The sequence below is a fragment of the Danio rerio genome, chromosome 24 (assembly GCF_052040795.2).
Source record: "Danio rerio strain M-AB ecotype USA chromosome 24, GRCz13ab, whole genome shotgun sequence".
Classification (NCBI taxonomy): Eukaryota; Metazoa; Chordata; class Actinopteri; order Cypriniformes; family Danionidae; genus Danio; species Danio rerio.
In genome coordinates this window covers 40,283,107-40,297,911 of record NC_141044.1, presented here as the reverse complement: position 1 = coordinate 40,297,911, position 14,805 = coordinate 40,283,107, and the positions used below count along the sequence as shown (strand labels likewise).

Here is a 14,805-nt window from a genome sequence, read left to right as displayed (position 1 = left end):
CATTAGTTTTTCACGACATCTGTTTTAATAGTATGTGTTGTTCAGAGACATACTTCAGACAGCAGAGTCCTCGGTTGGACTGCAGAGCATGTGAGAGAGCTTTGATGCCTCTGTCGCTCACTGAGTTACTCTGTAGACTGAAACAGACAGAGATCATTCAGAAGAGTGTGTCTGGTTGCTCTGTTTGGGATCAATTCACTCATCTCTCGTGTTTTACCTGAGTGTGTGTAGAACGTGATTGACCATAAGAGCCTGAGCCAGAGCCACTGTTCCCAAATCACCCAGATGATTGCTGGATACACTGTACAAACATTTACACAAACACACAGCAGAAGAGTCAAACCTTTATGAGCTGAACAATCATCTACATGTTATTCACACACACACACACACACAAACACATGCAAACACACACATACACGCAATCAGACACACAAACACACACACACGAAAACAAAGACACACACACACAATCTCAGACACACATACACACACACATGCAAACACAGACACACAAACATAAACACACACACACATAAATGAGCACACACATACATAAACATAAAGACAAACAAATGCACACACAGATATGCATACACACACAAAAACACACAATCACAGACAGAACAAACACACACAAATGAGCACACACATATATACACATAAACACACACAAAAAAGTGCACACACAGGTATATAAACATAAACAATTACAGACAAACAAACAAACATACACACACACAAACAAATGCACACACAGATACATACACACAAACACACACACAATCACAGACACAAACACACACACACACATACACGCATACATACATACACATAAGGACACAAAAAAGTGCCCACACACACACACATATACATACGCACAAACACACACATTCAATCACAGACACAAACACACATACAAGCACATGCACGCACACACAAACAAATGAATATACACCCATACATACACAAAGACACACTAACAAATGCACACACACATATATACATACACACAAATGCACACACAAATGAGCACACAAAAATATCCACATGGACACACAAAAAAACATGTGCACACACACACAGATACATACACACAAACACACACACACAAACAAGTGCGCACACACACACAAATAAGTATACACACATATATACACATAAACATACACATAAAAGTGCACACACAGGTATATACACACAAACAATTACAGATAAACAAACATACAAACAAACACACACACACACACAAACAAATGCTCGCATACTGTACACGAGTGAGCACACACACATACATGCATATAAATACCCACACACATGTATACATACACACAAAAACACACACCCACAGACATAATCACACACACAATCACAGATATAAAAAACATACAAACACACCCACAAATGAGCATACACACATATATACATACACAAACCCACACCCACAAAAACAGACGCAAACACACAATCACAGACACAAACACCCACACATACACATGCACAGCCAATGAGTGAGGAATCAGTGAGGAACCCCCTGGTGTGGGCGTGGCCTAATTGCATCTCTATATCTATTAGCTATTTAAAAAGGGGAGGGGCTATTCTATGTCCCGCCCTGATATTTAACTTGAAATGACAACAAACACTGAACAAAACTGTGCATTTTAAGGCAGTTCAGTGGACATTGAAAAGCTCTTACTTGAAATCCTGTAGAGTTTGATTCTTTATGAGGCCTTCTGCGATTTTTTTCATGCCTTCTGGTCCGATGCCGTTTTTCTGAACGCTGCAAAGCATGAAGAGATTCGGGTTATTGATGGTCTGTTGAAGGCACACTTGTGACACAGAAACGGACTCACTTGAGTGTGGTGAGCTTTCGGTTTGATTGAAGGACTTCAGAGAGAGAACGAGCACCTTCATCCTCAATGTGGTTATTCTGCAAACTATATGAATCAACACACACATAGGAAGTCACACACACACACACACACACACACACACACGCACATGCACACATACACAAATGAACATTCAGTCACTCCAGCGCACATGTATTCTCATAAATGTGCACACATGCATGTACAAATACATAATACTTGACTGAATTTTATTTAATTATTTATTATAAAACTATGATATAAAAATACAACTTATTTAGAGTATTTTTATTATTTTATACTATTATTTTATTTATAAATTATAAAACATTTATATTATTTATTTAAATGTATATTTTTATAAATAAAATATTTCATTTTATTATAAAAATTATTACAGTGCATCCGAAAAAAAATTTATTCACTTATTCCACATTTTTTATGTTACAGCCTTTTTCCAAAATGCATTAAATTCATTTATTTTCTCAAACATTCTATACACAATAACCCATAATGACAATGTGAACAAAGATCACATCATCACATGTACAGAAGTATTAAAAAATAAAAAACCTGATCAATCACATGTACATCAGTATTCACAGCCTTTGTCATGAAGCTCTAAGTTGAGCTCAGGTTCATTCTGTTTCCACTGATCATTCTTGAGATGTTCCAGCAGCTTCATTGGAGTTCACCTGTGGTCAATTCTGTTGATTGGACATGATTTGAAAAGGCATACACCTGTCTATATAAGGTTCCAGGGTTGACAGTGCATGTCAGAGCACAAACCAAGCATGAAGACAAAGGAATTATCTGTAGACCTCTGAGACAGGATTGTCTGGAGGCACTAGGCTAGGGAAGGTTACAGAAACATTTGTGCTGCTCTGAAAGTTTCAATGAGCACAGCGGCCTCCATCATCCGTAAGAGTAAGATGTTTGGAACCACCAGAACTCTTCCTAGAGCTGGCCGGCCATCTAAGCTGAGTGATCGGGGGAGAAGATCAATAACCTTATGGTCACTCTGTCTGAGCTCCAGCGTTCTTCTGTGGAGAGAGGAGAACCTTACAGAAGGAAAACCATCTGTGCAGCAATCCACCAATCAGGCCTGTATGGTAGAGTGGCCAGATGCAAGCCACTCCAGCCTGGAATTTGCCAAAAGGCATCTGAAGGACTCTCAGACCATCAGAAACTAAATTCTTTGGTCTGATGAGACTAAAACTGAACTCTTTTGAGTGAATGCCAGGCGTTACATTTGGAGAAAACCAGGCAGCGCTCATCACCAGGCTGATACCATCCCTACAGTGAAGCATGGTGGTGGCAGCATCATGCTGTGGGGATGTTTTTCAGCAGCAGGAACTGGAAGACTAGTCAGGATAGAGGGAAAGATGAATGCAGCGATGAACAGAGACATCCTGAATGAAAACCTGCTTCAGAGTGCTCTTAACTTCAGACTAGGGCGACGGTTTATCTTCCAGGAGGACAATGACACAAAGCACACTGCCAAAATATCAATGGAGTGGCTTCACAACAACTCAGTGAATATCCTTGAGTGGCCCAGCCAGAGCCCAGACCTGAATCCTATTGAACATTTCTGGAGAGATCTGAAAATGGCTGTACACCATCGCTTCCCATCCAACATGATAGAGCTTGAGAGGTACTGCAAAGAGGAATGGGCAAAAATTCCCAAAGACAGGTGTGCCAAACTTGTGGCATCATATTCAAAAAGACTTGAGGCTGTAATCGCTGCCAAAGGTGCATCAACAAAGTATCATGCAAAGATTCTGAATACTGATGAACATGTGATTTCTCAGGTTTTTTATTTTTAATTTGTTACCATTTCAAAAAATCCACATTGTCATTATGGGGTTTTGTGTGTAGAATGTTGAGGAAATAAATTAATTTAATCCATTATGGAATAAGGCTGTAACATAAAAAATGTGTAAAAAGTAAAGCGCTGTGAATACTTTCCGGATGCACAGTAAGTAATCCAGAAAATCTGTGATGACAGGATTCATCTGTGTGTAAGTGATCAGTGATGAATGGTGACTGGTGTGTGTGAAACGGCAAACTAGGATTTGTAGTTCGGGAATGACGTGTAGTTGACAAAAAAAAAAACGTATTACTTTGTTAAAACTTTAAAAACTCTTATTATATTATAATTGTGTATCAGAATATATTAGACTGACAGAAAGTCCTCTACTTTAATAATTAAATGTATTAAACTGGAAATTAAATAATAATAATCATTTATGCCCAACACTGTAAAAAAATCTTGCTGCCTTACATTTTTTGTCCATTCATTCATAACTTCTCTTGTCGGCTTAGTCCCTTTATTAATCTGGGGTCACCACAGCGGAATGAACCAGCACATTTTTTGCAACCAATCTCTGGGAAACATCCACACACTCATACACTACGGACAATTTAGCCTACCCAATTCACCTGTACCGCATGTCTTTGGACTGTAGGGGAAGCAGTGGGTAGCACAATTGCCTTACAGCAAGAAAGTTGCTGGTTCAAGCCTCGGCTGGGTCAGTTGGCGTTTCTGTGTGGAGTTTGCATGTTCTCCCTGTGTTTGCGTGGGTTTCCACTGGGATGCTTCGGTTTCCCCCACAGTCCAAACAAATGCGCTATATCCACTGCGTAAAACATATACTAGCTAAGTTGAGGGTTCATTCCGCTGTGGCAGAGGACTAAGCCTAAAAGAAAATGAATGTAATCGATTACTCACTTGACTGACACAAGGAACTGGTTCAATTTAAGGGCCTCACACAACGTCTTTGCTCCCTTGGCACCAATATTGTTGCCACGGAGGCTAAAAAAACAAGATGAATCTGATTTAAAATCCTTCCTTTTGACTGATTCATTTTGTTGATTCAGATATTAAGGATCAAAGTCACAGCAAATTACATTTCACATTATGTTTCCTTATTTTAAAATACAATAACAATGTAATATATACAATAATAAAAGTAAAAAAGTCTCTGACTCAAGTGTGGTGAGGGTTCGGTTGACGAGGAGAGCCCGACTGAGTGGTTTAACTCCTTTACTGCTTATTGAGTTATCAGCCAGACTGGAAAAGAGAAAAAAAGAGTTTAAAGGTTAAAGATGTCAGAGTATACCCTTTTTTTTCAAACATATTTTGTTGAGTAAAAAAATATATATGCATACTTTATATGGTAGACATAGTGAAAGACTTTGCACATTGACTTTTGAATGAGAACAAGAAAAAAGATGATAGTTAAAAAATAATGATAAAATAATAACAAATAAATAAATTAACTTTAAAAATAAATATAAAAAAATTATCAAAATAATAATAATATCATAAATAATTAATTTACCTTAGGTAATAAAAAATAGTGATAATGTAGTTGTTTAGATTGCAACTCTGCAGTTTATTTATAAGGATAGTGCCTATTTAAATATCAATTTCTGATACAGTGAGTTGGCAGCCTGTCATACTGAGCAGAGCAAAGACGATTGACGTTGTCCATCCACAAGATGGCGACAGAGACCACATAAACCCTTAGAGGAGAAAAACGTAGCGTAAAGCTACAGATTAAAGCTGATCAAATAATTATAAATCTGGTGAGTGACATTCTAAGTCGATCTCTCTCTTTTGTATGTTGTAGTGCTGTATTTGTCATAGTAATTGTAGTGTTTTGAGTGTGAGATAGGACTCATATCAGGAATGTATGTATTTTGTGTTGGCCACTCTTTGTATAACCCTGAATTACTTTTTTGATGGCCATCTGTTTGTTTCTAATGAGTCTTTTCTTTTCGTTCCTGCAGACTAGTTCAGCAAACGGAAAGAACGAAGAAATGCCAGCATGTGTTTAGCATTTTTCCTTTTCGCATCACATCAGAAAGTCTGCTAGTGTTTTGCTTTGGCTTTTTCAGGGTTAAATATTGTGATCTTCCGATTGCAACAAAGAAATACTGGGAAATACTCTGTAGACTGATGGCATTTCATGCTGTTCAGCCTTGTAATCTGAGCAAAATGTAATGTAATGTGAGCAAAATCCCTTATTTTGCCACAACTTTAGATATTACGCTAGAGAATTATTCAAACACAAGCTCTAAAGTGGCTTTGGTGAATAAGCACCAAACGATCTCTGCTGTTCTGACGTCAGCTTCAGAGGTGAATTGGTGGAAGAAAGTAGTTCCTTACACAAAAGGATTTTGTTTTTCCTTTTTACATACACGATTTTGCTGTCGAACTGTTGCATTGATGAAATGCAATATCACTCGTAGCAGTGCGATATGGCTGTATATCGTCACTGGTGGGACGCTAAGGTACTCAGCCTTTGACCTTATACCAATGTACCACTGCTACTTGTGTGATATTGCTTATTTATATATATATATATATATATATATATATATATATATATATATATATATATATATATATATATATATATATATACAACAAAATCACTTTAACTTTAAAATGACCATAAAACTAAATAAGAACAAAATCTTAATAAAATCTATAATAGTTTATCCTGGGTACTGAATATACCTTAACATCTGAATATGGCACTCTTTAGCACTCAGCAGACTTCCCAACAGCTCCATGGCACCCTCCTTAAATTCATTGTTTTCCATTCTACAAAGTAGCACACAAGACATTAACAATGAAAAAAAAAGTCACAACGCTTCTTTACAGAAAGAGTCCATAACCATGCATGTTTTACCTCAGCTTACTGCAGTACAGCAACTGTGGGAGGAGCCTCTTGAGGGAGGAGGAGTCCAGGCAGTTGGACAGCTGCGTCTCTTCAGTACACGAGTCTGAAACCAGCAACAAATAGGCGAGAACAGCACAGACTCCGCCCTTCAGCTTCCCCCGCAGCCCACAGCTGATCAGATCCTCCTCTATGGATCTCAGCCACTCCCCTTGCTGCAGCTCCGCCAGACACGTCACCATATTAACGCTGCGCATGCTTACAGCATCGCCTCCTGCTGCCGCCACTGCATTCTGAAGCAAAGTCATAGCAGTGGTACGCTGGGTCACCTGTTCCTCGCGGGAAACACCCAGCGGACCGCCAAGCAAAACTCCAGCTGTGGGCGACAGTAGACCTGAGAGGAAGCGCATGAAGAGGTCCAGGCTGCCTTGTAATGTGGCGTCTGATTGGTTGGTTTTCTGCAGCGCTGCACGGTAGTGACTGTGAAAGCCAATGCGGGGCCAGGAAACGCCACTTTCGGAAAACAAATCAAACACGGCGCGCCTTGAAGACACGTAGTAATAGAGAGCGCCCAGGAACTCCTGCACGGATGTGTGGGTGAACTGCCACGCCTTGTTATCTGATGACCAGCTCTGCTTGCGCTGGAGAATGCGGTAGCTGAGAGTGCCGACCTGAGGCGGTACGTCAACACCGTAAGTTCGCAATTCGCTCTCGACAAATGTATATCGCCGCCGTAAGAGGCTATAAAAAGCAAGACGACCCAAAGTGTTCAATGATTTCCTGATGCCGCTCGCTGTGTCTGATTTGGAGAGGTGTGGCCAGCAGTAGTGGGCGTAGACTTCTGTTAGGGTTCGGGGAAGGGGCGTGGCTTCTGATTCTATCTTTATAAGGCGCGACAGCGTCGTTACGATTACATGGCAGATCGCAGGGACTGAAGACAAAATGAGCAATAGTTTCTGGGAATTCAGGTAGGTCCAGACTTGGGAGGAAAGATCCTGAGGTATGTCCGTTTGAGATGACGAGCTCTCTAATGAGTACACATCTAATGCGTTTGTAATACAATGATTAGTATAATCCTTTATTTGTGTTTGCGAAAGAGGCGGGGCTTCGGTTACACGATCAACCAATCCTGCTGGAACCTTCGCCCCAATGCCTGGCCTTGACAAAAGCCAGAGTGTTGCCCCTGGTAACAGGTTACCTCGTACAATGTTCGCAATAAGATCCGACACTGGAATTTCGCGACGAGGGTCGCTAGTGGGCGGGGCATCTGCAAAATCCAATGTTTGTCGAAATTCCTCCAATCCATCCAAAATGAGCAGTACTTTGCAGGATTCGTTAAATATGATTACATCCATGTTATCGTACGGAACGAACAGCCGCAGTAAGCGCTCGACTGATATCCGATCGTAACTGCTCAGTTCCCAGCATGCAATGGGGATTGCGAGACTCAGCTCTGGATAGATCTGACCGCTGCTCCATAGACGGATGAAACGGCTGACCATTCGGCTCTTTCCGCTGCCGGCCACGCCCACTGTGAGTGTCACCCGTGGGGCGGTGCTAACCCTCGTTAGAGGTGCGATCAGCTTATCCAATCCCAGCGCTCGACCATGAAGAGGCCCCGCCCCTCTGTTGACTGACACCTGTACGAGGTCATGCTCCCGCTGCTGAAGGTCAGAGACAGATTCTATGAGGAGGATTGTGAATCCTTGTGAGCTACCGGCGACCTGCGCAAGTGAATTTTCATCCTCTTTGAGCCACTGCAGGAGAGTGTCTTTATATGGTTGAACCACAGAGTCTGAAAAAAAGAGAGAGAGATTTAACACTGGAACTAACAGAATTATATAACCACACGAATGGCCATAGCAGTCATTCTGACCATTCTCATATAAGATACGTCTTATTTACAAAGTTTTTATTAAGGTTTTAAATTCAGCTTTGAATGCCACATTTTATGAAGTTATTACCCTGAAACATAAGCTTTTGAATATATATATATATATATAACCACAATCGCTCCAATCGTCAGACAACAAACAGATATATGCTGTATATATATATATATACAGCAAGAAGGTTGCTGGTTCGAGCCTCGGCTGGGTCATTTGACGTTTAACATAGGGAGTTTGCATGTTCCCCCCATGTTCGCGTGGGTTTCCTCCGGGTTCTCTGGTTTTCCCCACAGTCCAAAGACATGCCGTACAAATGAATTTGGTAGGCTAAATTGTCCGTAGTGTATGAGTATGCATGAGTGTGTACGGAAGTTTCCCAGAGGTGGGTTGCAGCTGGAAGGGCATCCGCTGCTTAAGAACATATGCTAGATAAGTTGTCGGTTCCTTCCGCTGTGGCGACCACAGATTAATAAAAGGACTAAGCCGAAAAGAAAAGAGTAGCTGTGCCCCGGTAACGTTAGAGCTTTATGTCTAGCAACGCCCCGGGTTTTCGCTATCAGAAAGTTATGTTTGTGTTAGCAGGAAGTTGCTAGGCAACAGAAGCATGCATATTCAAAGACAAGAGAAAACATAAGTGACACTGAAATGTATGAAATGGAAGCTGTGACAGTGAGCAAACAGTGGGCGTGGCTTGTTTTTCCTCCAGTGAGCTGATTGGATGTAGTGAAGTAGGCATTTTATACAGAAAGACTGGCAAATGGGTTTTAGAGGAGTTACTACAACCTAACAGACTCCTCCTCCGCACCATTTCTGTTTGTTGTCTGACGGTTGGAGGGGTGTGGTTAAGTATGTTAGCCACGCCCAATACCTCAGACAGACCTAATCTGAGAATTTTACCAAAAACAAACTATTTTTGTTCTTACTGACCTGCATAGATGAATTGTTCACCACAAAACTAGCAATGTGAGCTAACAAAATCAGTATGGCTAGTTTTGATTTAATTTGTACTTTAAGGAACCTGCCGTAAAAAAGCTAATTGGAAAGTAGCAGATGAATCACGCACACTGACCGTGTATAGTAATAAGGTTGTACTCGGTCTGGTATGAACTCTGAAGATAAGCCTGAAGGGCAGCACCATGCGGATCACTGACCGACAGGACCTCGACCAATAAATGCACTTTATCCTTTAAAGACCCCATTTCCTGGATAAGCCCCGCCTCCTGTGTGCTGAGCAGGTCTGCCTTTCTCATCTGATGGACCACATTTACCAGGATGGAGGTGGATAAAAAGCGATGCAGCAATGGCTGGTGTCTGCGTAACCACCCGTGGTCTGAGGAACAAGCACAGAAAGAACATTAAAAGGCGCAGTTTGTCATTTGGGCCACCAGAGGGAGTGTATTCACAACGAACAAAGGTGTATTTTGATGATGCGGTGACTGTGTGTGGAATCATGGTAGTTGTAATCTTCATTACATCCTACGGGACTCCTGCAGAAGTCACGTTGATGGGTGAGCAAAGTATTTGACACTTATAATCAATTCTTTTAAGCATTTGCGATGATCTAAGCACATAAGTCAGCAAAATATATGTAATGTAATGTATATATAATGTTTGTTTAGATATTCTAATACAAACATCTTCCATATTGTGACTTTAAACTTTCAGATGTACACAAAGATGAATAATGGCTGATACTTAAATGCAGGTAATGTAATGAAATGTGTTTCTGTACAGTATCTCTACCTTCCATCCTTTTGCTAGTCTCTTGTTTTGGAGCATTGGACTTCAGATCCAGGTAGCAGTACTCCTGCCATGGGATCTGGGAATGTCTGTCCATCCCAGACTGCGCTAGAACAGTGTGTCCAGGTGTGTGTGTTTGAGTGTTATTCAGTGCCTGTAATCCAGACAGACAATGCAAAATCAGCAGCAAAGAAAAGAGCAAAAGGATACAGTGGCCATTGAAAGTTGTGCATCGATGGATTTGCTCTTTAGTGTTTGAACTCTCAGCAGTGATTAAACCACACTGAACTGAACTAAACTGAACTCCAAGGGCTCTATTTTGATGGTCCATGCACAGAGGGCAAAACGCAGGACGCAAACGCTTTCAGGGCGTGTCAGAATGCGTTTTTGCTAATTTAAGGACGGGAAAATCTGCTTTGCGCCGTGGCGCATAGTCTAAAAGGGTTGAGTTTATTTTCTAAATGAGGTATAGGTGTGAGTCTCATCTCCTATTCCCTTTAAGAGCCTGCTGCGTCGCGCCAAGAGCGCATTCGCTATTTACAGGACGTAAAGTAAGTCTAAGTGGAAAAACTGAGCATTTCACAAGCAAACAGTTCACAGTATTTTTTAACAGAAAACTTAAACAGAGCATCTACTGCGTGAGAATGAGAGATAATGGATCACTTTCACTTTCGCTCTTGGATAGGGAAACCTTTACGCACAGACATCATTTAGTCTATAAATAAATACTTTTGTTTGTTAAGCGCAAATATTCGTTTCAAAACTATTTCTAAATTCAGTTCTAATTTCCAGCAAACAAATAAATGAACAATAATAACCAAGTGTGCTCAAAAACCTGAGTTATATCCTAAAACACATGCCATGCCCCATATGGTCTAAAACCTGACAGGTGGGCAAATAAATTTTTTAATAAAACAAATATAAATATGGATATAATAAATAATACTGCTAATAATAATAACATTATACAAAAGCAAATTGTTATGAATGAACTGAAAAAGCCTCTCGAGAAGAAGAAGACATAAAAGCAGTGATTTTTCATATTTATGTAGGCTAGAAAATAATATGTTTTGTAATATTTTAATCCTTTATATTTATATTCTATATCTATTCTTATTATAAACCATATATATCCTTAATATTTACATTTTTTCATATGTAAAGATATTTGCCTATTGCTCTCTTGTGCGTATTAAGCAGTGTGTAAGCGAGGCGGTTAGACTCTGGGTTAGTTTTGGTCTAATGAAAAATCTATTATAGTTTCTCAAAATAGCAACGTGCCAGCAGTGCGCCTCAGAACACCTTCCTTTTTAGACCAGAACGCCTATGGGCACACAAATGAGCGCTAATGCATTTGCTATTTAAACAGCGTAGCGCAACGCCTCAAAACGACTCTTGCGCCAAGCTGAAACTACCAAAAGACTACTGCGCCACGCCTTGCGCCACACTGCGCCGGGTGTATGATAGGGCCCCAAGACTGTAAACTGAACTAACACTGTTTCAATTCACTATAATCTTATATGTTAAGCTGCTTTAACGCAATCTACATTATTAAAGCGCTATAAAAGCGGGTTTTCATAGTTGGACTTTTCCCCCACTGGGGTTTATTTACACCATTTTTTATCATCATGCTAAACCCAGCATTTAATAAAAGCAAATAAATATGAATAAAATAAATAATGTTTCACATTTGTACTTCAGAAGTGAGTTACAATGATTCAGTCTTAGAATGTTATAATAAGATACCTTACTGTTTTTGTGCTGTTGACCCCGCATCATGGAGCCAAAATTGTACAGTAATACTCAGAATGTTTCTTTTGTCTGGATGCTAACAGCTATTAGTGCCTCATACTTACATTTTGGAGAGAAATGGAAATGTATAAAAAATTGTTTCAATCATGCCAGCATTTGAAGGAAAAAAGTGACAATTGGAGGGAACAGGAGACTATTACTATAAGATTCTGAAAAATCCTTTAAGGCTACACTTGATAGTCAACAACATTAGAAGATGCATAATTTGCAGGGGTCATCAATCTCGGTCCTGGAGGGCCGGTGTCCCTGCAGGGTTTAGCTCCAACTTGCCTCAACACACCGGCCTGGGTGCTTCAAGTATACCTAGTAAGACATTGATTGGCTTGTTCAGGTGTGTTTGATTAGGGTTGGAGCTAAAATCCGCAGGACACTGGCCCTCCAGGACCGAGATTGGTGACCCCAGTTCTAGAGGATGCTAAATAAAATAATCATCTAAGTATGCTCCATGAATTTCACTTATAATCAGAGCAAACACAGAACAATCCCCTAAGAAGCCCACATGGTTCACATTTACCTATTTTTGGCAAAAAAAAAATTCTCTAACAACCAAAATGAGCATAAAAAATATTCTGGAAATTAAAAAATTAGCTGCATAACTGCATGAAAAGAGGAGTTGCAAGAAAAACCAATACTGGTTTATATAGTATGTTTTAGTGGTGGGCCGTTATCGTCGTTAACATGCTGCGTCTTTTATTGAGCGCTAAAAAAAATATCACCGTTAATCTATTCTCGAAGTTGGTTTAGGGAGCTGGGTCTATTCTACGCAAGCTATGATGACTTTACCTTAAATGTTTTAGCGCGGATTACTTCGATAAAGACATTGATTGGCTTGTTCAGGTGTGTTTGATTAGGGTTGGAGCTAAAATCTGCAGGACACCGGACCTCCAGGACCGAGTTTGGTGACCCCAGTTCTAGAGGATGCTAAATAAAATAATCATTTAAGTATGCTCCATGAATTTCACTTATAATTAGAGCAAACACAGAAAAATCCCCCAAAGAAGCCCATATGGTTCACATTTAGCTATTTTTGGAAACCAAATAATTGTTTTTGCTTTAACCATTTCTACAAGAAGTTTTTTTTTCTAACAACCCAAAAAATTAGCTGCATAACTACATGAAAAGAGGAGCTGCAAGAAAAACCCATACAGGGTTATATAGTATATTTAAGTGGTGGGTCGTTATCGGCGTTAACGTGCTGCGTCTTTAATTGGGCGATAAAAAAATATCGCCGTTAATCTATTCTCAAAGTTGATTTAGGGAGCTGGGTCTATTCTACGCAAGCTGTGATGACTTAACCTTGATATTTTAGCGCGGATGTATACCTGACCGGTGAGCCGTCTGACAAAAAAGTGGCCCTTCTGGATCTTTCACTTACTTCGAAGAAACTATGCTTACATGGACATCAGTAGTCTAGTTATTTACCTTAATAATAGACAGTAATATGATTAAGGTGTTTACGTGAAGTGCTATCGTTTCCAGTAATTTTGAGTGACTTTAACTGCAGTTCGGCAGTTTCACTTTAACTCATAAATTTTTTATTCATGCCCCCGTGACAAACTGGGGTATTAGACGCAAATAAAGAGTAAGGACTGGTGAGAGTGTTATAGAATTTAATAACGCATGCCAAATGGAAAGATCCTTTACTGACCGCGTGTGTGGATCTTGTCAGTAAATATGGCTAAAGTCCAACATGACGATAACAGTTTGATTGCGGTGTTTACTTCAATAATGTCACTAATATCTGCATACTCCACATGTCATGGTCACCACTATCAAGCACTGCAGAGATCGCTAGTGAACTACAAGTTGGTCAAGAACTACAAATCCCTATATTCCGCTTCACATACACCCGGTTTCACTTCCACTGATTACAGACTCAGCTGAATCCTGTTACTATTGATTGTTTGGACTATTTATACACCCTGCCCTCGTTGGTTGTCACTGAGTCGTTTGTTTTGTATGGTATGTTGTTCATGTGCTGTGTTCCCGTACCACGCCTTAGTTTCTTGTTTTGTTGATTACTGTTCTTTAGATATTTTGATTTTTTTGGATGTCCTGTTGTTTTTCTGTTGTCTGCACAATTTATCATTCATTAAATGCATTTGGATCCACCTTTTTTGCATCGTCTCTCAACATATCGTGACACCACATGTCTTAAATCAATTTCTTTTCAGTTCAGTTATGACTTTAGTTGGATTAAGGTGATCAAAAAAATTTAAAAAAAAAAAACGCTGTTTGGAGCTTATGTAGGCCTACAGTTCAAAACTCATGTTTAACTGGATAAACAGTTATAAACACAAGTACATCTTATTGAACATCATTTCTTTTCATCACTGATTATTATAGTAGGACAGTTTGTCAAGCAGCTTATGATGCATTTTGGAAACAGGAGATGAGCCCCTGGTCTAATGCGCCACCTGGCTTGAAAAACCTGTTCTCAAAGACTTACTTTTGGTTATTATTTGGGTAGCACACATACTCTGAATGTCTTCAGCAGAATTTAAATGAGCCATTTTAATCTAGATTAATTCAATATTACAGTGAGATTAATCTAGATTTTAAAAATGTATCTATGCCCACCTATAGTAAATTTCTATACAGTTGAAGTCAGAATTATTAGCCGCTCTGAATTATTAGACCAACTGTTTATTTTTTTCACCGATTTCTGTTTAACGGAGAGCAGATTCTTTGAACACATTTCTAAACATAATAGTTTTAATAACTCATTTCTAATAACTGATTTATTTTATCTTTGCCATGATGATAGTAAATTACATTTTACCTGATATTTTTTCAGGATAC

The 14,805-nt window shown here is 39.6% G+C and overlaps 1 protein-coding gene across 1 annotated transcript in view; it reads right to left on the bottom strand.

The window, feature by feature from the left end:
• The window catches only part of nlrc3 (NLR family, CARD domain containing 3), a 30,550-nt gene that overhangs the window by 9,866 nt on the left and 5,879 nt on the right, over positions 1–14,805 (bottom strand). Inside the window, exons 2-11 of the mRNA XM_087310056.1 lie at positions 10,195–10,345; positions 9,521–9,781; positions 6,575–8,357; positions 6,400–6,486; positions 4,861–4,944; positions 4,603–4,686; positions 1,854–1,937; positions 1,697–1,780; positions 218–301; positions 54–137 (exon numbers count right to left, since the gene is read on the bottom strand). Of these exons, the coding sequence (XP_087166182.1) occupies positions 54–137; positions 218–301; positions 1,697–1,780; positions 1,854–1,937; positions 4,603–4,686; positions 4,861–4,944; positions 6,400–6,486; positions 6,575–8,357; positions 9,521–9,781; positions 10,195–10,288 (2,729 nt within the window). The 5' untranslated portion in view covers positions 10,289–10,345. The remainder of the gene's footprint in view (positions 1–53; positions 138–217; positions 302–1,696; positions 1,781–1,853; positions 1,938–4,602; positions 4,687–4,860; positions 4,945–6,399; positions 6,487–6,574; positions 8,358–9,520; positions 9,782–10,194; positions 10,346–14,805) is intronic.